The sequence below is a fragment of the Artemia franciscana genome, chromosome 17, assembly GCF_032884065.1.
Source record: "Artemia franciscana chromosome 17, ASM3288406v1, whole genome shotgun sequence".
Taxonomy (NCBI): domain Eukaryota; kingdom Metazoa; phylum Arthropoda; class Branchiopoda; order Anostraca; family Artemiidae; genus Artemia; species Artemia franciscana.
Window position 1 is genome coordinate 10,369,984 of NC_088879.1, and position 23,528 is coordinate 10,393,511.

General features: G+C 34.1%; 1 protein-coding gene across 2 annotated transcripts in view; it reads right to left on the bottom strand.

The window, feature by feature from the left end:
• The window catches only part of LOC136037825 (uncharacterized), a 79,530-nt gene that overhangs the window by 37,732 nt on the left and 18,270 nt on the right, over nucleotides 1-23,528 (bottom strand). For both annotated transcript variants that reach the window (XM_065720663.1, XM_065720662.1), the window contains exons 2-5: nucleotides 19,414-19,541; nucleotides 9,977-10,098; nucleotides 2,964-3,068; nucleotides 465-615 (exon numbers count right to left, since the gene is read on the bottom strand). In XM_065720663.1, the coding sequence (XP_065576735.1) occupies nucleotides 465-615; nucleotides 2,964-3,068; nucleotides 9,977-10,016 (296 nt within the window). In that variant the 5' untranslated portion in view covers nucleotides 10,017-10,098; nucleotides 19,414-19,541. The remainder of the gene's footprint in view (nucleotides 1-464; nucleotides 616-2,963; nucleotides 3,069-9,976; nucleotides 10,099-19,413; nucleotides 19,542-23,528) is intronic.

The following is a 23,528-nucleotide window of genomic DNA, read 5'->3' on the forward strand; positions in this document are numbered from 1 at the left end:
GTTGTTCAAGCCAGAGGACTGTAAGTTTCCTGAACAATGTTTTTGGCCATGGCGTTTCCAATGATATAGTTTTTGTTGGATTTTTTCTTTTAACGGGTGCACTTTATTTCTTAGGGGGTTCAGGCTTTTTTCGAAATGTCTTTAAATTTTTTTTTGAGATTAAATTTTACTATGAAGTCTAATTTAGATAATAGTTTCCATTCCTGAATAACCTAGATCAGCTCTTCTCACCAGCCAATTTTGTTTTTTATTTTTGGTTACTATGGGGTCGTAATTCGTCCTTTAATACGTTGTAGCTGCTGCTGCGACCATAATAAGGAAAGTTTGGCTATTCCTATTTAGTTGAAGTTACCATCATTCCTTAATACAACATAGAAGAGAATAACGAAAAATAATATTTTCTTCATAAAACAGTCCTTAAAAATAGCTGAACTACTACAACACCTAAGTCTGAAATACGATACCTAAGGTCTTGGCCCAGTTTTTTTAAGTTGACAGTCCACAGCTTCTTCCGATCAGGCAACTCTGGTAGCTCGGTAGCCTCTTCTTCTAAAGCTTGAGCAATTTTCTGCTGCGTTTCAGGACTGAGAGAAGGTAATGAAAGAGAAATTGCTCCTACAAAACAAAAGTATAAAATTTCAAAATATAAGAATGTTAGAGTACAAAGAGACAGTGAGTAGATTGATCTGACACCTAAACAATCATACACATCTTAAAAACTGGGAAAAATTGCAAACTAAACTTTATATCAAAATGTCACTATGTGCACCTATGTAGATTTTGAGAGTAGCTCACACAAAATTCAAAAAAAAAAATATAGGTGAAAAATCAGCAAAAAAAGCTAAAAACATACTCTAAAAACAGTGTAAGAAGATGCGGCTTTCATTTGAAGTCGAAATTGCGTCGAGGAGTCAACAGATTGTTTATGTTTGAGTTTTTACAGACGCAAAGCACAGACATTCTTTTTTTCTTTCTTATTCTTTTTTTTCTTTCTTTCTTTTTTTATGTCCTTGTTACTTTAGGAATTGAAAATCCTTGTTTGACTCAGACTTCAGCAAAGTGAAATATGTCCACCTTTCCATTCAAACTTCCTTTCTAGTAGCAGAGCCTATCGGACAACAGACATAAGAAGAAAAATGTAGCATATACCCGCTTGTGAATATAGTCGGAATTTTAGACCTTCGAACCCTGGATACCAACAAAAAAGAGGTAAATAAATTGAAGAAAAGGGTAAAAAACATAAAATGTTAATTTGGGACTAAGATGACACTGTTCTAATAATTCCCCTCAACGTCAAGGCTTTGGGCAACCACGATTAAAAGTATACATTATCACAGCATCCAACATAATCATTAGAATTGAAAATCATAAATAAACAAAATAAAGTAATAATTGTACTTCACTTTTTGTAGTAATAATAATAATTATTGTAGAGAAAGAAAAAATAAAAAAACTTCAAGATAGAAGATGTCTCACAACGAATTTTATTGCATAAAACAAATGTCAGATTCAGTTCTCAAAAATCAAAATCTATCAAAAATAAATTACATTTAGGATATCCATCTGACTAGGATATCCAACCTAAGTACTATGCTGCTCTGAAGCACAGCAGTCATTAGTGTTACGCCGCAATATAGTTACTTTAAAGTTGAACCTAAATCGAGCACACAGATCCTAGAGAGTGGGATATTACTGGCCCTTAAGTCCTACAAAACTTTTAGAAGGTGATTTGTACTTCACTAAAAAAAAAATAACTAAGGTATTGTGGCATGGATTTCCCTGTGAATAAACCTAAATGGTGTAAATGTAATTCCAAAACGTTTGAGAATGGTTATTACTGCAGTGATACCACAACACCATCTATCTGGCAGAAGAATTAGTTTTCTATTTTCTTTTTCTCTGTTAATTATCCTGTGCATCTCGTGTATTCCCGTCTCATTGCACATCTATTCTCTATCCTTATTTCACAGCAATATGCGGTTCTCATTACATATTCCGCCGTTTCTGGTGCAATTTTGTCGTTTTCACTTCTTTTTGGTCCCCTGGCTGATATTGCCCTTTTGATGGCCCCATTAATCCAGGTCTCTTCAATTACAACCAACTAATCCAATTATCCCCAATTTAATCCAGGTCAAAAAGCTATTCGCGAAGCTTCGTAGCAACGTTTGTTCGCACTTTTAATAATTCGCACTTTTTTTATTTTTTTTCATGTTTCAACTAGTTTAGATTATTATATTATCTTTTGACTTTAACTTAAGGTTGCAACCTTTTTTATTTTTTTTTTTATTTTGACTTATAGATACCATGTTTGAATCATGCCTACAAAAGTTTTTTTTATTGTTTTTAGTAAATGATTTGATTTTGATTTAGCTAGATGCGTCATTAGTCTTATTATAGATACATAATTCCTTAGACAGTACTACCTTTCAATTTATAAACAAAATACATTTGTTCAAAATCAGAAAAAAAATTGTTATAAGATAGAGAACTTATTATCATAATTGTCTTGTTAAGAATTGAGTTCTTTTTCAATGTTTTCGCTTCATTTTAACTATATTTAATCATAAACAAACCATCTAAGAATCCATAGAATAAACAAAATGTTAAGCAGATAGAGAAAAAAATAAGAAAAAAGGACAGATAATTAGAAAGGTAATAAAGAGTTTAGAAAGGTAATAAATTAGAAAAGGTAATAAAGAGGACAGATAAAGGTAAAAGAGTTTCTTTTAAGGACCAGGCAAGTATACATATTCAAACTATAACACATTTTAGAATACGTAAGCCCGGTTCGAACACGGAATGCACACCAGATATGTTAAGAATTAACGCATCGGGTATCAAATTAAGCTATAATGAATAAAACTAGCACAACATGTACGCGTTAATTTTATGGTTGATGCGTATTTTATCACCCAAATCAAGGACATAGACTATTTATAGTGGTTGAAGAAGGAGGGGCTTACCTTGTTCTGACGAATCAAATGGTTCAACTGGAATGATATATTTTTCCACTGCTAATTCAGTAAAACAATCCAAAACTTCTTGAACTGACGCGTGAGACTCCCCAACTGCAACAGATTTATCAATGCAGGTAATATACATCTGATAAGACATATAGTTCTCATATTTAACTTTTAGATATTAAACAATGCACTTTAAATACATTACAAACTACACATTAACATACAACTCGTTTACTTAACAATATTTAAACTACATTTATATTATATATATATATATATATATATATATATATATATATATATATATATATATATATATATATATATATATATTTTATATTTAAATATATTTAAATTTATATATATATATATATATATATATATATATATATATATATATATATATATATATATATATATATATATATATATATATATATATATATATATATATATATATATATATATATATATGTATTTATAATTATATTTCTATTAAATATATAAAATTTAAAAGAGCCATTTAATTCACGAAAGCTGAACGGTCTTGTAACTGTATCTCTAGGGCTATTGCGTAGGTTAACCCCCCACAGTTGTACAATTTGCCCATTATGTTCAAAAATCAAATGTTGCCTTAGGGTTAAAAAAAAAGCATTAACAATATTTAATTTTGCCATATTAAAAATATAATCCAAATAAACCATAAGATATTTTGAACATCAGCTTTTGAAAAAGTAAAGAAACAATTAACATCCACAAAAAACAAATAAAATTAAAAAAAAAGTTATTGTACTTAAAACAAACATACTTGCCCTTGGCAGAGCAGGGTCTGTTCTCTTTATTGTTGGTTTAATATTCCTCTTTCGGAAATCTTAAGAAAACAACGGTGCTGAAAATAAATCTTGCTCAAATTTCCAACCCCCAACCCCCCAACTGGACAAGCAGTCTTAATATTCATCCCCTCTGAACGCTTAGACCTGGGTATACAAAGCAAAATAACAAAAAGTTGTTAGAACTTGCATTAGGTAAGGAAGCAATTTTGAGAATTCCTAGATACCCAATGTCATCAACAGGGAACTTTTTGACAGGAAAGAAGATTAAAGAATGGATGACAACTTTCACTCATTGTTACAAACAATAATCAGCATGGACCCTCTCCCTCTCATTCTCCTTTTCTCTCTTTTTGTCGCTCCTTCTTCTATCTTTCTGTTCAAAAAAAATAAGTAAAATAAAAAAACGAATGGAAGAATGAAAAAATTAAGCAAAGAGATAACGGGTTTTAATTTCGACAAAGCAGTGAACAAAAAATAAATATAAAGACAAACTACACTTTAACTAAAAAAATAAAAATATTCCGAATATTTCAGTCCCACAACCGGGAGCCTTTCTCAACGGAAAAAAAAATTACAAACGACAAAAAAATAAGAAAAAAAACTTTTTTTAAAACATAACACGCAAAAAAAAAAAAAACAACAACAACTAAACACACACACAAAAAAAATAAATGAATAAGAACAACTTGCATTTTAAACAAAACTCCCGGCACTGATAGTAATAACTTAAGACAACACCAAAGAAAATGTTTATAATGAAACCATGGGTTCTTTCCTCTGCAACAATCGGTATATAAGAAAATATTTGTAATATAATTCGTCTCCAGTAAAACGCCAATGAAGCAGTAGGTTTTAGACTTTTACATTGAGAGAAGGAGGCTTTTAAGATTTATTTATTCATTCTATGCTTGTTTGCATTGTTTATTTAATTTCGGTTCATTTTAGGTTTCATTTATACTTCAATAGCAAAACATTTTTTTAAAGCTTGATTTGCATATTCAGTTTAAGCACTACTCGCTTTAAGATTTATTTATTCATTGCTTGTTGTATGTTTATTGCTATGATTGTTTATTTAATTTCGTTCGCTTTGGGTTTCATTCATTCTTAAATAGTAATTTCTGGTCGTTTTGAGCTTGAATTTAGAAGGTATTTGTATCTGCTGATCTAAAGTTTAAAATGGCCTTTCTTTTTCTTTGAAAAACTTCTTTTTCGAAAAGTTTTTTTTTAATTAATTTTTGTTCATTTTTTATAGCAATATTTGATTGAAAAATTTGATTGCTTGAAAAGAACCATATATGCCCCGAGGGCGCAAATTACAACGCCTGTCCCAAGACCCTGGGGGGTTTGTGTCGACCCCGAAGTTTTATTTGAACTATTTTAACAAAATGATCATTTAAAAATTATTATCAGATGGGTTTGAGGGGGGAAAGGCGTCGAGGAGGGAAGGGGCTAGTTGCCCTCTAATCTCTGTTCACTCTGAAAAAGTGAGCTATAACTTTTAATTTCCAATCAAATGAGCCCTCTCTGAAGTTTATACATACATCCCTTCTATAAAAAACATATTTGCCCCAAGGATATAACTTAAAACGTCTGCCAATGGGCCCTGGGGGGGGGGGTGTTGTGTCGACGCCGGATTTTTGTTATCTGAGCTTTGATCTATTTTTGACAAAACCTCTATCTCAAAACTTTTATCTGATAAATTTGGGGGGAAAGGTGCAGGGGAGAAGGCTAACTGCCATTCCATCACTTTTGACTCTTAAAAAGTGAACTAGAACTTTCAATTTCCAATTAAGTGAGCCCTCTCTGAAGTTTACACGAGCATCCCTTCCATAAGAACCAAATATGCCCACAAGGCATAACTTAAAACGCCTGCCCCGGAGACTGGAGGGTTATGTCGACACCAGAGTTTTTTCATCTTATGTTAAAACTATTTTTGAAAAATCGGCTCATTCAAAATTTTTATCGGGTGGGTTTGGGCAAAAAACTGGGGGGGGGGATAGTTGCCTCTAGATCTCTTTTGACTCTTAAAAGTGAGCTAGAACTTCCAACTTCCAATCAAATAAACCCTCACTGAAGTTTATACGAACATCCCTTCCATAAAAACCATATATGCCCCCAGGGCATAACTTACAACGACTGCCCCCGGGCTCTGGCAGGCAGTATCAACACCAGAATTTTTTTATCGGACCTTTTAGCAATTTTTAACATAATGGCTATCTCAAAATTCTATCTGATGCATTTGGGGAAAAAGGGCATGGGGGAGAGGGGGCTAGTGTCCTCTAGCCCCTTTGACTCTTAAAAAGTGAAATACAGCTTTTACTTTCCAAAAAAAATGAGTCCTCTCTTTATTCCCATACGAGCGTACCTTCCATATGAACCATACAAACCCCCAGGGCATAACTCAATAGCGTAACAAAATAGCTATCTCTAAATTTTTTACCTGATGCATTTGGGGAGAAAGGCATGGGAGGGGGGCTTTCTAAACTCCAATGTCTTTTGAATGACTAAAAGTGAACAAGAAATTTCAATTTCCATACAAATTAACTCTCTCTGAAGTATATACGAGCATCCCTTCCCTAAAAACCATATATGCCCTACAGCAAAACTTACAACGCCTGCCCCGGGTAACCCCCGGGCCCTAGGAGTTAGGTCAACACCAGGGTTTTTCTTATCTAGCCTTTTGACTATTTTTAACGAAACGGCCACCTCAAAATGTTTATCTCATACATTTGGGGGAAAGGACGTGAAGGGGGGGGGGGCTAGTTGTCCTCCGATCTCTTTTGCCTTTTAAAAAGTGAACAAGAACTTTTACTTTTCAAACAAAGGAACCCTCTCTAAAGTTTACGCGAGAATCGCTTCCATAAGAACCATATATACCCCCAGGATCTAACTTACGACGACCACCCTGGCCCTGAGGGGGGGTGTCAACAAAGGAAATTTTTGTTATCTGACTCTTGAACTATTTTAACAAAATAACTATCTCAAAACTTTCATTTGATTCATCTGGGGGGGGGGAGGGCGTGAGGTGAGGGTAGCTGCTCTTCAATCTATTTTCACTCTAAAAAAGTGAACTAAAATTGTCAATTTTAATTTATTTAGAGGAATAGGGCGTTGAGAGGGGGAGGCTAGTTGTCCTCCGATCTCTTTGCCGACAAAGGACAAAGGGATTTTTTTCGACACAGGAAATTCTGTTGTCTGACTTTTGATCCGTTTTCAACATAATGGTTAACTCCAAATTTTTTACCTGATACATTTAGGGGAAAAAGAACGTAGAGGGAGAGGGCTAATTGCCGTCCGAACTCTTTTGACTCTGAAAAACTAAACTAGAACTTTAATTTCTGATCAAATGAGCCCTCTTTGAAGTTTATACAAGCATCCCTTCTATAAGAACCATATTTGCCCCAAGGGCATAACTTACAATGCCTGCCCCCGGAGGGTTGTATCAACTTCGAAGTTTTTGTTATATGATCTTTGAACTGTTTTTAACAAAATAACTAATTCAAGATTTTTATCGGATATATTTAGAGAAAAAGGAGGTGGGGGGCTCTCTTATTACTTTTGACTCTTAAAGAGTGAACTAGAACTTTTAATTTCCAATGAAATGAGCCATCTCTGAAGTTTAAACGAACATTCCGTCCCCAGCACAGAATTTACAACGCTTGCCCCCCAGCTCTCGGGAGCTTTGTCGACACCGTAGTTTTATAATCTGACCTTTGAACTATTTTTAACAAAAAGTCTATCTCAAAATTATTTGCCCCCAGGACATAACTTACAACGCCTGATCTCGGGCCCTGGGCGATTGTGTCGACACCCGAGTTTTTTCTAATACGATCTTTGAACTATTTATAAGAAATGGCGGGAAATTTTTATCGGATTCATTTGGGGAAGAAGTTCGTAGAGGGGGGGGGATGCTAACTACCCTCCGATCACTTTGACGACACAGGTAGACAGGGGGTTTCACTGACACAGGAAATTTTGTTATTTAGCCTTTGATCTATTTTTAACAAAATGGCTATCTAAAAATTTTTATCTGATGCATATAGGAGGAAAAGGGCGTAGGAGGGGCTAATTGCCGTCCAATCTCTTTCGACTCTGAAAAACTGAACTAGAACTTTAATGTCCAATCAAATGAGCCCTGATACATATGGGAGAAAAGGGCGTGGGAGGGGGACTAGCTGCCCTCCGATCTCTTTTGACAAAAATGAACTAGAAAATTTAATTTCCAAACAAATGAGCCCTCTTTGAAGTTTGTACGAGCATCCCTCAAATAAGAACCAGATTTGCCCCCAGGGCGTAACTTACAACCCCCTGCCCCCGACCCTGGGATGTTGTGTCGACACCAGAGTTTTTGTCATATCATCTTTAAACTATTCTTAACAAAATGATTATCTGAAAAAAATTTTCAGATTTATTTAGAAAAAAGGACATAGAAGGAGGGAGGGCTGGTTACCCTCCAATCACTTTTGACTCTGAAAAAGTGAGCTAGAACTTTTAATTTCTAATAAAATGAGCCCTCTATGAAATTTATAAGAGCATTCCTTCCATTAGACCCCCAGGACAAAATTGGCAGCGCCTATCCCCCAGCCCTGGAGAGTTTTGTCGAAATCAAAGTCTTTATAATCTGACTTTTGAACTATTTTTAACAAAATGTCTATCTAAAAACCATTTGCCCCAAGGGAATAGCTTACGACGCCTTTTCTCGGGCCCTGGGGAATTGTATCGACACCGGAGTTTTTTTTATATGATCTTTGAACTATTTTTAACAAAGCGGCTATTTTTTTTTAATGGCAAAAAATTTTTATCGGTTTTATTTGAGGAAAAAGAGGGTATGAGGGGGAGAGGTGCTAGTTGCCCTCTGATCACTTTGCCGACAAAGGAACATAGGGGGTTTTGTCGATATAGTAAAGTTTGTTAACTGACCTTTCATCTATTTTTAACAAAATGGCTATTTGAAAATTTTCATCTGATGCGTTTAGGGAAAAAAGGGCGTGGGAGGCTTGGGCTAACACCTGATCCTGAGGGGTTTTGTCGCCCAAAATTTTGTTATATGATCTTTGAATTATTGTTAACAAAATGGCTACCTAAAAATTTTTATATGATGCATTTGGGGGAAAAGGGCTAGCTGCCCTCCAATCTCTTTTGAATCTAAAAAAAATTAACTAGACCTTTTATCTCTAATTAAATGAGCCCTCTTTGAAGTTTACATGGGCATCCCTTCCATAAGAACCGTATTTGCCCCAAGGAAAGAATTTACAACACCTGCCCCCGGGTCCTTGGGAGTTGTGTATAACAAGGTTCGTTGGCCTCCACTCACTTTTGGCTCTGACGGGGCACTAGAACTGAAAGGGCACTAGAACTCTCGATTTCCAATCGAATGAGCCCCCTTTGAAGTTTATACACCGACCCCTCCCATATGAAGTGCCTCTGGGAAAAAAAGATGAATAATAATAAAACATTAAGCCGTATAGCCTTTACTCTGATATCGCAATAAATGATATTAAATATAGCTAAGTAAAGCGCATCCCCAATGGAACTAATCATTTCTCCATAGAGAAACTACATCTTTAAATGTGTTTCCATCTCCCCCTCCTCTTTGCGTTTCCCACCCCCTCTCCCAAAGGTAAAACTGTTGTAAGATTGACCTTGCAACCATCTAATCATATTAGGTTAATGCCAGATTTTTAACAGGAAAGAAATGATACTCCTTTCTTAATGATTGAGGCTATTGAGGGCAAGCCTACTTGTTCTTTCTGTATTTTCTGATTTTGAGGTCTTTTCTTTTAGATCTTATAGGCTGCTAAGATATACCCAGTGAGTTCTTTTCCTGTTTTGTCGTTAGGAGAAATTGCAAACAGACTTTTGGGTGACTCCGAATTTCATATTGCCTCCTGGTATTATCTCCTAATCTCTGAATCATCTTCCTATACAATTTTTGTTTCTTCTAAACAAAAAACACAATTATTTATACTATTACTGTATCTTTAAATCACTATTAATTCATTATGGTGTCAATTACTAATACCTTACGTATTATTACCGTTTTGTTATTACAGGTTTTAAGTAAAAGTTGACTGAATAAAAAGTGATCATTTTTCATGAAGCCAAGTTTATCACAAATTTCTAATCCTTTGTTATTATTCAAAATGTCAATGTCTTTTAACTCCTTCTTTTTATACTGACCTTTTAAGTATGAGATGGCATGAAATATAGCGGAAGACATGGAGTCACGACCTCTAGTAAATAGCTCCTGCAAGACGACTCCGTGGACTTTGCCACTCTTTCTATCTAGTAGTCGTAAAAATCTGGAAAATAATAAAAGACACAAAGAAATTAGTGTTTTTACTCCTCAAATAAACCTCCACCAAATGACAAACCCAACCCAAAACTCAACCAAGCTACAACATTAATGCATCTTCTGTGTAATGTTACAATTTGTTACAATCTCATCAATAATTAGAAGGAATGATTGAAGACATTTTTTATAGAACTCGTTCAATGAAGTGCTGGGGTCTTTTTATGAGCCAGAGGAGATCAAAGCTCCTCCAACCAGTTAAAAAGTGTAAAAAAAAAATGTGCCTGTAGAAGCTAAATGATAAGTTCAGTCCCAAAAGGGTTAAATGATAAGAGCCTTAAAATATACAAGTATTCCGTATAAAAAAAAGATGCTTCATAGATACATTGTAATAGACAGAAGGCAGAAAAGTCTTAATAGACACACGCCCGTAGTGAGGCCCAGGAATCCGTGTTCTCTCCAATTCTCTCGCACCAATTTTTAACATTAGTTATAGGGATTAAAGGTTTCTAGGCTTGCTGATCGCTGATCTGCGTCTAATTAAGAAATAAATGAGTCCTTAATCATAACATTTTAAGTTCATATTCAAACATGGGAAACATGGCACACCTAGTTAAAATTAGTCAAGCAGGAATTTAAATGTACTTGACTGCAGGGCCTCAGAATGGCCCTAAGACCATTTACCCCCCCCCCCCCAAACACACACACACACACTTTGTACATAGGCACTTACTAACTTTTTTGATGTATGTCCATTTAGGGATTATAGTTAATAGTATATAGTTAATAGTTATATAGTTATATATATATATAATATTTATATAATTAATAATACAGTTAATGGGTTAATAGTCGATAGTAGTAAAACGTTTGTAACTAAAATCTTTGAATTATTGACGCTTCCAAATCAAAATATAGTTAAGATGATTTCAGCAAATGTATTTCACAAACGAGTTTGATTTCCATCAAAATTCCTATATAAGAATTCATGAGTTTTTTTCTGAACGATAATGATAAAATATTCAATAATAAAAACCTGTAACATTGCAACATGACAAGCAGAAATAAAAGAACATCACTGTTTCCAAGAAGATTTCTAAGATGGCTGATTACAGCTTTTATTAAAATGTAGGCATCCAAAATCACAGAAAATCACATTCATAATTCCGGAGATACATGAAACCTTCAGCAAATCAAATACTTGATTCATATACAGATGCGTTGCCACTTTTAACTCATGAGTATACAGAGATTATTAGGAGATGGTCCTTAAAGATTAAATATCAATAATTAATACTTTAATGTCACTCTGATTGCTTTAAACAAAACAAAATCAGTACGAACACATTTCAAAAATGTTGTTTTGTATCACATTAATTCTGAATTTACTTATAATAAATCTGAGGTTAATGTACCAGCATCAACATCTGAAATCCAAAGACATTAACTACATACTTCCCGAAATGTGAGTTGTGCGAGGCCCTCCTGGCCTTTCCAGTGATCTTCCCATCCCAATTTAGAATATGTGGATGTGTTTTACTATTTCCAATTCGTGACTATTCAGGCGTTATTTTGGAAATGGTCCTTTACGGTAATAAAATAGGGTAATAATAATACGGTAATTTAAATGTTAAATATCAACCACCAGTTTGGCTCCCAACACCAACGACAGTAGCCAAAGTAAAAAAGTAACTTAAACCAAAAGAAGTAGACCATGTCAAACAGTAGTTTTAATTAACAAGAATGAATTACCCCCCATAGGGCGGTTGGTCCTTAATGACTGAATAATGACCGAAAGGGAATGGTCCTCAATGACCGAATAGCAATCATGAATAATGCCTTAGACCACACAACCAAAATGAATGGGTGAATATTTCTCAAACATTCCTTAAGGCTTTGGCATCCTCCTTCACCTACCCCCCCAGGAATTAAATTGGGCTGTACTTTTTCTGACTCGTTTATTCAGGAATTATTAAGAAAATGGTCCTTAATGACCAAATAGCAATCATAAAAATGCTTTAAATAAAAAAAAAACAAAATGCATTAGGTGAATATTCCTTAAATACTCCTCAAGTATGATTCTATCAAAATCGATAGATAAGAATCTCCAAGCTGGATGATTACATATCTGAAATTTATATTGAATTACAGAGATCCAAAGTAATTCATTATTTAAACATAACACAACGTCAGAGTCATGCAAGGTAGCTTTCAGGCTCTGTTTGGGCCAAAGTCTTGATTTGTAGCACATAAATCCAAGAATAAGCAGCTTCATATGTCAAAATTTCTTAATAGAACCCCAAATCCCCGTTGAATGTCCCAATATTTTACAACCATCTGTATGATTTATCCATCCCTGGTGAAAAAAGAGATAAATAAAAATATATTCATTAACTTCCTTCCAAGATGAAAAACACTAAGCTTCATATTTTTCATGTATAATGGCTTGAAACTTATGCTTAAAAGCCGCTGTGCAAAAATTGGGGTAGCAAAACAGCATTGCTACTTGGCAGTTGTCAAATTTGTTGGCAGATTTTGTCTGAAAAAACTATTTTTACATATAAAATAGTTTTGGCTCAAAGAAAATATGTCAAAACACAAGTTGTGCTCCACCAGGCAAACAGTAGGGTAGCATAGTAGCAATGCTACTTATGAGTTTTCTAGGCCTAGTAAAATTTGTTGGCAGATTTTGTTTGAAAATACCAGTTTTTCCACAATCCCCTAATTCTTGGAGATTTCCCATGACATCTGTCTTCTCGAAAAAAATCAGTTCCTCGACAATCCCATTTCATTCAGGATTGCCACCCCTAGTGATTTATCACTAGCAACAATCCACCCCTAGTAACTATCACTTTCGCATAACTCGACGTAATTTTTGCACTACTTTGCAAAGTTTTTGTCTCAATTATTTACTACACATCAAAAACCAGACATAGATCATTCAATTACTGACCTTTCTTCCTATTTTAGTAAAAGCATAATGTTCAGAGGACTATACAACTTCATTGAAGATCCTCTTGTGACTTGTGATAAAAAATTTAACTTGAACACATTTACGTTCGGTGTAATTCTGAGCATCGATGTAAAGAGGGTTATTTTAGACAGCAGGGACTGTGAGTTTAAATTCTGCTTTCTTTTGCTATTCTGTTTAATTTTCGAAGGTCTGGAGACATAAGAGATCTAGATTGAAAAATTATTCTAAAACGGAAAAGGGGAAAGCATGGTACCTATGCAGAGAGGAGGGAATTTCGTGATAAGCTTGGAGATATTTTCATTATCAAGCTATAAATTAGATGAACATACAACTTGATTCCTTTTTTATGGTCTTCCAAAATATAACCTTCGTTTTACTCAGGAATTAAATGATAATCAAGATGATACCGAATATAACTGATATTATTGATTAACTGATATAATGGATATAAATTGATATAATTGATTATAATTGATACCGATAATTAAGCTGATAAGATTAAGATAATTAAGATGATTAAGATGATACTTTAAGATGATACCTTCTTCTGTTTTCTCTTAACATATTAATCTTACATACATAAATAATTGAATGTGCGATAGATTAAAGGGTACTTATGTATTATTCCACCAACACTTGAGTTTACACTGTGTAAAACTCGAGGTCAAACTGGTTTTATCAGTCGGTATTCAGAAACAATTAGCTTACGCTCAGTGGAAAACAAGTGGCGGGTGACAGAATACATTTGAATTATTTAATTTGGGCTATATATTTGCACATTAATTAGGGTGGGGAGAGGGTAAGGTTAGTTTAGGTCAGGTTATCCACCCCAACCCCTAATTTTCAAATATATAACCTAAATTTGTTTTTAAAGTATTGTATTTTCATCATGTTTTCATATTTTTCATTGGGATTAACCTAACTTCACTTCTTGAGTGTTAGTAACTAAAGCAATTGATCTTTTTATCAGTAATCTTCGCCATTTAAAATTTGTTGAATTGTGCTTCATTTGGCATGTAAAAATTAAGTACTTTTCTTCTTTCCTTGAGAATTTTATTTTGCACATAAATTTTCATCTTCAAATGTAATCCCCTACTCCTCCTCGCTTCACCACTGCTATTCTGGTACCCTACCCTTGCGATATTTTTGTCGGATGTCCATACTTCATTGAGTGGTTAAACTACAGTTTCAGATCATTTGACAGTCTAGGAAAATTGTTAAGAAAACAAATGAAATTTCAAGGTTTCTGAAGGAAAGATTGCCATCAAGTAGGTTCGAATTAGGGCATTGGAAATTTTTAAAAATAAATAGGTCTACCTCCACATCCCACTATATTTAACCCTACTATTCTACCTCCCACTATATTCAAATTTGGGTAAATAGTTGATTTAAAAACAAGTGACCCCAAAACATGACTCAGATAAAATTGTATATTACAGCCAAAAGTAAAAATCTGGTTATAATTTCCAGATTGTTTTCTTGTAAAGTTTTATACTATTTTCAGACTATTTTCATTTTTTTTTTTACAAAAAGTTGGTCTTCATTTCTTACTCTGCTACCTTATATCTGTGTTGGAAGATTGATCGAACAGTTCGTGGTAATGAAATGTAAGTAACTCGACCCAACAGGAACCAAAACTCTAAAAAAGAGAGCAGCTACTAAACAAAAAGAGCTTCTTACATTTTTGATAATTTTTTCTACCATATGATATACCTCTTCTCTTCTGCAAGAAAAGACACATATCTTCTCATGCTGCTTCTGCTTTTAAAACTTGTTAAAACTAAAACCTCGTTGAGTTTCAATGTCGCTATGTGAAAATTTACTTTTAAATCGTTGTTATCCTTAGTCCTTGTGGACAAATTTTTACTTACTCCACTTGTCTTCAACTGAAAGTGAATATTTGCCCACATCTTGCACAAATAGCCACATTCCCTCAAAACTATTTATTCGTCAGTTGAAAGAATCTTAAAAGGGCTGGCAGTTATTAAGGTGTACATACAGTCAAAGCAGGTAATCGGAAAGCTGGAACGTTTAGTAGCCTAGATGCATATTATACCCTTCTTAAGGTAATTCTTTCTATGATTTTTATGCCTGTGTTTTTATTTATTGGGCTTTAAAATATCGATTATTTTACAATAGACATTGAAGTTTCACAATAAGACGCTATCCTTTTCAATTTTTTCTTATTTGATTGATGAAGAGCTAAATTCGATGAAAGAAAACAACGGATTATTGTGGTTTTCATAGGAATTTTATTATTTATTAACGATTTCTTTTTCGCTTGCAAAATACTCATATTTTAGAACAGTTTGAAATGTAAGTTTTTTTCTAATATTGTATTCGACAGGGCTTTGGGATAAGGAGCTGTTAATTAAGGTCATTGCAAACGAATAATTCTTCATGAGTTAAGCTAAATTTAGTTTTGCCTTGGACTTCAAAATTCAATATTGTTGCTCATGAGTGAACCCGAGAAATCTCGGGCATCCTAAATTACAATTCAAGTGGTCACCCCAGTATAAGGTCACCCCAGGTATAAAGATTAGTAGCCTAGTACAGGCACACTACAATATAGCGACTACTCTTTTTACTTTGGGGATTAGGGCCAAACTAATATCACAGCTCCATAATACACATGACTGCTAGGCTGCCAATCAATATTATTCTCCCAAAAAATCAAATTGTGCTTTTATAGTTGTAGTATGGTGATGTAGTATGGTGATCATTGAGTATCAAGCATGCAGCTGGTTATGCATTATTTTTTATAATACCAATAGCATTGGAGTGTATAACTCCATCCATAAAACAGCAGTAAGCTATATACAGTATACTTCAGAATTTGAATACTATGCTCCACTAGCAGTGTTAAAGTAACTATGATACAATACTTTTGATAAAATCGTACATATACAATTATGGAGTATCATATTTATGGCTAATATATGGCTTGCCACTGAATTAGATTACATTCTTAGTTGTGATTCAGAAAACTATCGATATTTCTAAGTGCAAGCTATAATAAGTTACATTTGTTACTTTTCTGCAAATTTTAAGTATAAACATGATTTTGCTCAAAGCAAAGCTGTTAAAACTTAAGTTATGCTGCTAAAGTGTCGGCAGCTTTTGGAATTCTACTACTGGCAGCTTTGGAACTTTTTGCACACCTGCTTAGAATTTTTCCAATGAGTTGAGTCATAATTTTCCCGAAGATCCTTTGAAAAATACTTTTTCTTCCTCAAAACTTATACAAAATGCCCTTTGATGGACTCCTTTGATATTTGCTGCTACTAAAGTTCTACTTTTTCGAGTTTCAAGGGTCGTTCTACTTTTTCGAGCTTCTATTTACAAGGGTTGTTCTTTGTTTACAATTTATTATTTAGGACAGTTTGATATAACAGCTTATAGTTAATCCTTCAGTTACACTTTTTGTTTCTGATTTTCTTTCTTTTTAATTAAATGGAATTTTACGCTGATGTAACAGTTCAGATACCTATTTAGTTTAAAATTTGGTTTCTGAATCAGATTTTTTCAAGTCGAAATTATTATTTTTTTGTTTTAGAACGGCTTGCAGTTGCTCCTTCTGTTATTCATTTTGTTTCCGAATCTGAGAAAATATTTAGGATGAGTTCTATTGTTGTGAAAACTTCTTACAGTTACATATTAGTTATATTTTTAATTCCTGAGTCTGAATATACTGGCATACAAATAATTTGGGTTTCACTTATGATGTTGGTACTTGCAGTTGAGCCTTCAGTAGTGTATTCTGTCTTTGAGCATAAATAATAAAAACTTTGAGCATCATTTTATGATACAGAACTTGCATTTGCTCCTTCACAGACATTCTCTCTAAATCTAAATAAATAAAGGAAAAACTGAGTTTTACTACTGATGACATAACAGCTTGCCTCTTCAGCTGCATAACAATATTACAACTTACAATCTTTTAGCCTCACATTTTTTCTTCTGTAATGCCAATGAATTCAAAAATGTTGAACTTTTTTAAACTTTAAATGCTTAGAGCCTTTATAAATGGAACTGTTTATGCTATTTCTTGCAATTAAGTTTTAAACAGGAAACAAGAAACAAACTATGTTTAAACAAAAAAGGCACCAGGTACAAAAATATCCAATGGAAAGCAGAGCTGGCTTACAAGACCGTCAAGAAAAATACTGCAAATATCAATTAAAGAAGTAAATTACATGAAGTTTGACCATACTTCAATTGTCCTAATTAAATCTATATATATAAAAATAAGTTGTCTGTGTGTGGATCTGTGGATGGATCAGGTGACGTCATGTTTGTTCGCATATGACGTCTGAATTATTTCACACTAATACAAAAGAAGAAAAAAACTAAAAAAGGTAAAAACTACAAAAAAAAACTAAAAAGAAAAAAAAACTAAAAAAGCTAAAAAACTAAAAAAAACTAAAAAAAGGTAAAAATCTAATAACTAAAAAAAAACTGAAAAAAATAAAAAAAGGCAAAAACTACAAAAAAAATAAAAACTAATAAAAAAACTAAAAAAGCTAAAAAACTAAAAAAACTAAAAAACTAAAAAAAACTAAAAACTAAAAAAGAAAAAAACTAAAAAAAAGGAAAAAACTGAAAAATAAAAGAGAAAAAGAAAACTAAAAAAATATGAATAAATATATATAAAAATAAGTTGTTTGTGGGTTATGTCTGTCTGTCTGTCTGTCGAGTGACGTCGTGTTTGTCCGCATATGACGTCTGAATTATTTCACACTAATACAAAAGAAGAAAAAAAACTAAAAAAGGTAAAAACTACAAAAAAAACTAAAAAGCAAAAAAACTAAAAAAGCTAAAAAACTAAAAAAAACTAAAAAAAGGTAAAAAACTAAAAACTAAAAAAAACTGAAAAAACTAAAAAAAGGCAAAAACTAAAAAAAAACTAAAAACTAATAAAAAAACTAAAAAAGCTAAAAAACTAAAAAAACTAAAAAAACTAAAAAAAGGTAAAAAACAAAAAAAAACTAAAAACTAAAAAAGAAAAAACTAAAAAAAAGGAAAAAACTGAAAAATAAGAGAAAAAGAAAACTAAAAAAATATTAATAAATATAAAAAATATAAATATAAATATAATATAAATTAGCAATCAACAAAGCACCGAGACACAAATGACTAAAAAAGAAAAAAAAGAAAAAAGGAAAAAAATAAAGGAGAAAAACAAAACTAAAAAACGAATGTATATACAGACCGGGACACCGGGATACAAATGACGACCGGGACACAGGGAATATAAATGACGAACGGGACACAGGGACACAACTACAATGGGGACGCCGGGGGGCACAGGGGGATATAAATGACGACCGGGACACCGGGACACAAGGAATATAAATGACGCCCGGGACACTCAAAGAGAAATCACAGACTGGAACACCGGGACACAAATGACGACCGGGACACAGGGAATATAAATGACGACCGGGACACAGGGACATAACTACAAAGGGGACGCCGGGGTGCACAGGGGGATATATAAATGACGATGGCGACTCAGGGAATGGTCGATTAGCAATCACCATCAACAAAGCTCAAGGGCAATCATTAGAATCATGAGGTATAGATCTGAATACGGATTGTTTTCCCATGGACCATTATATGTTGCATGTTCAAGAGTCGGTAAACCTGACAATCTATTTATATGCACAGACAATGGGACAGCAAAGAATGTTGTATATTCGCAAGTTTTACGTAGTTAAAAACATATATATATATATATATATATATATATATATATATATATATATATATATATATATATATATATATATATATATATATATATATATATCTATATTCACAGGTGGGACATAGGGACACAACTACAATGGCGCGTAACTAATATGGCGCGTAACGACTTACGCGCGCGGGGGGGCTTGGGGGGGGCGCGAAGCGCCCCCACCAACTAGGTGTTGGGGTGGCGCGAAGCGCCACCCCAACAGCTAGTATATTAATATATTGGTATCAGTAACTCTTTTTTAGTTGTGACACTGCAAATTTTTAAAACATCCAGTTTTTTTGCGAAGTTGTCTGCTGAAAAGAATAAAGACGATAATAAAATTCAAAGGTTGTTTAAAGTCCTTGAGGGTATCAACTCAGATTTGGCAATAAAAACCAGCAACCAAAAATAACTTTAAGTAATGACCTTTACTTTGGAAGTCTATCTAAGTTCCACTAAGTCCCATATGTTGGTTTAGCACCTTTCTGCTAGAAGCAAATACCAATAAAAAGCAAAGCAGCCATGGTTGGTAAGCTCACAAATATCACCCTTAAACATACAAAAATTAGAGGCAAAAGGAGGATTGAAATTAGAAAACAAAAATAACTTACTTTGGGAATAAAACTATATGCAAAATTTTTTCTTCATCTAAAAGGAATTCCAATATCTCAGGATTCCTTTCTGACTTCACAATTATTAAGAGTTGATGTTGATACAAAGTTGCCAAACATTGGCTAAGCTAAAAGAAAAGATGCAATTTTTAGCTCCTACAACTTTAGATTCAAATTATAAACTAGCACTGATATTCTATATAGCTTGAACAAAATGCAAATACACCCCTCTTGTTTTGGATTTATTAAACATACATCTACCTCTCTCCTTTTTGGAAAAAAGCCCACTGTGAAAGAAAAAATACATACAATTCAAACATATTGGCACACAACAGCCTCTTCTTCTTTTACAGCCAGCTGCCAATTTTAAAAACGCACAGATATCCCTTTATCCCTCCAATGATCGTGTGAAACCAAATCATTTCAGAACTAAAACAGCTCATGTTCCTTTTTTCAAAGTAACAATATTAGAAACACGCAAGAGTAGCAAACAATTAACTAGCATTTTGAAACTATCTTGCTTAGTTACACTGGCAAGCCCTTAGTAAGCGAAATTTACTTTAAAATAAAAAGATGAATTATAATCATTTTTTTTTATTGGAGCAAATGGGCTAGGAAAAATCACATGGAGAATAAAGTATGGAAGTCCTGTTGTTATTTTCATTATTTTTAGTTCCAACAGCTTCTTGTAAATTAGAAACCTGTCTAAGAAACTGATCTTAGTTTTCTTATGACAGGGATTCAGCTACCTATTTAGAATTTCATTGTTTTTTTCTTTATTATTACTACATGAAAATATTAATACTGTTTTTTAGATTTCTTTATAAAACAAGAGCTAAGAGCTCATATGGCACTTGTGACGAGACAAGAAGAGCTAAGAGCCAAGAGATCATATGGTATGAGCTCTAGCAAAATTCTATGAATCAATAGATTGATTTAAAAGAAAAATAAGAGGCTTAATGCCGGTCAGGATTTAAAATAAGAGCTCTAAGTCACGATGTCCTTCTAAATATCAAAATTCATTAAGATCCGATCACCCACTCGTATGTTATAAATACCTAATTTTTTCTAATTTTTCCTCTCCCTTTAGCCCCCCAGATGGTCGAATCTGGGAAAGCGACTTTATCAAGTCAATTTGTGCAGCTTCCTGACACGCCTACCAATTTTCATCGTCCTAGCACGTCCAGAAGCACCAAACTCGCCAAATCACTGAACCCCTCCCCCAACTTCCCCAAAGAGAGCAAATCCAGTACGATTCTGTCAATCACGTATCAAGGACATTTGCTTATTCTATCCACCAAGCTTCATCCCGATTCCTCCACTCCAAGTGTTTTCCAAGATTTCCCCCCTCCAACTCCCCGCAAAGTCAAAAGATCTGATCGGGATTTGAAATAAGAGCTCTGAGACATGAATTCCTTCTAAATATCAAATTTCATTAAGATCCGATCACCTATTCGTAAAATAAAAATGCCTCATTTTCACGTTTTCCAAGAATTCCAGTTTCCCCCTCCAACTCCCCCCAATGTCACAGGATCTGGTCGGAATTTAAAATTAGAGCTTTAAAGCGCAAGAACCTTCTAAATATCAAATTTCATTAAGATCTTGTCACCCTTTCGTGAGTTACAAATACCTCGATTTTCAAAATTACCCCCCCCCCCAGCTCCACCAAAGAGAGCAGATCCCGTCCAATTATGTCAGTCACGTGTCTTAGACAGGTTTTTATAATTCCCATCCAGTTTCATCATGATCTCACCGCTTTAAGTATTTTCTAAGATTTCCGGTTCCCCAAAACTGCCCCCCCCCCAATTACGCTGGATCCTGTTGAGATTTAAAATAAGAGATCTGAGTCACTTCTAAATATGAAGTTTCATGAAGATCCGATCACTCCTTCGTAAGTTAAAAATACGTCATTTTTTTCTAATTTTTAGAATTAACTCCCCCCCCCCCCTCCCAATAGAGTGGATCCGTTCCAATTATGTAAATCACGTATCTAAGACTTTCTGCTTATTTTCCCCACCAAGTTTCATCCGGATCCCTCCAATCTGAGCGTTTTCCACGATTTTAAGTTCCCCCACTCCAAACTCCCCCCAATGTTACCAGATCTGGTCGGGACTTAAAATAAGAGCTTTGAGACACGATATCCTTCTAAATATCAAATTTTATTGAGATCCGATCACCCGTTCGTAAGTTAAAAATACCTCATTTTTTCTAATTTTTCAGAATTAATCCCCTCCCCCCAACTACCCCAAAGAGAGCAGATCCATTCCGGTTATGTCAATCATGTATCAAGGACTTGTGCTTATTTTTCCCACCAATTTTCATCCCGATCCCTCCACTCTAAGTGTCTTCCAAGTTTAGGTTTCCCCCTCCCAATGTCACCAGATCTGTTCGGGATTTAAAATAAGAGCTCTGAGACACGATATCCTTCTAAATATCAAATTTCATTGAGATTCAATCACCCGTTCGTAAGTTAAAAATACCTCATTTTTTCTAATTTTTCAGAATTAAACCCCCCCCCAGCTACCCCAAAGAGAGCGGATCCGTTCCGGTTATGTCAATCATGTATCTAGGACTTGTGCTTATTTTTCCCACCAAGTTTCATTCCGATCCCTCCACTCTAAGTGTTTTCCAAGTTTTAGGTTTCCCCCTCCCAACTCCCCTACCCCCAATGTCACCAGATCCGGTCGGGACTTAAAATAAGAGTTCTGAGACATGATATCCTTCTAAATATCAAATTTCATTGAGATCCTATCACCCGTTCGTAAGTTAAAAATACCTCATTTTTTCTAATTTTCAGAATTAACCCCCCCCCAACTACCCCAAAGAGGGCGGTTCCATTCCGGTTATGTCAATCATGTATCTAGGACTTGTGCTTATTTTTCCCACCAAGTTTCATCCCGGTCCCTCCACTCTAAGTATTTTCCAAGATTTTAGGTTTCTCCTTCCTACCCCCCCCCCAATGTCACCAGATCCAGTCGGGATTTAAAGTAACAGCCCTGAGACACGATATCCTTCCAAAAATCAAATTTCATTGAGATCTGATCAACCGTTCGTAAGTTAAAAACACTTCAATTTTTCTTATTTTTCCGAATTAACGGGACCCCCCCCCCCCCCCCCAGATGGTCAAATCGGGAAAAAGACTATTTCTAATTTAATCTGGTCCGGTCCCTGATACGCCTGCCAAATTTCATCGTCCTAGCTTACCTGGAAGTGCCTAAAGTAGCAAAACCGGGACCAACAGACCAACAGAATTTGCGATTGCTATATGTCACTTGGTTAATACCAAGTGCCATAAAAAAATAAAACACAGACTAAATTTACAAAACTGATGCTTCTTTACAACCGCCTTTACTGACATCAGTTGAAATACCATTGAGGAAGCATACTAACTCAAAATACACGAAAACAAATTCTACCATATAATTAGAATCCTACCTAAAATCTGTGGATACATGTGAATATCAAAGGTGTGAGTCGGTTTGAATAAATTATTTTTGATGGCACATATTATCATACTCATGATTTTCCCTTTATACACATGTTGGCTACTCAAGAAAACTTGGTTATTTTAAATAAATATGATTTATAATATTCAATTTCATTAAAGTTGCATGTAATTGCATGCTTTAGTGTTTTGGAATTTTTCCTACTTCTAGACTAATTTGAAAAAGGTTATTATTGTGCAATTGGAATTTAGGGATTATCCAGATAATCTTGTTTAGGGATTATCCAAGATAATCAATACAATAATCAAGATAATCAAGATAATACAAGATAACCAAGACAATTTAGGGATTATCCAGATATTCAATCTTGTCAGAATGAAACTCTTGCTGGAAAGGATTTTTTTTTCAGCGTTGAATAAGCTTTTAACTATTTAACTATTTTAATATTTTTAAAATATTAACTATTTAACCTTTTAACTATTTTTAACAAAAAGGTTATCTCAAAATTTGTATTTGATGCACTCAGAGGGGGGGGGGGGGTAGAGCATGGTGGGGGGAGGCTAGTTGCCCTCTGATCTCTTTTGACTCTTAAAAAGTGAACTAGATACTTTCACTTTCCAAACAAATGGCTTATACGAAGTTTATACAAACATCCCTTCCACAAGAACC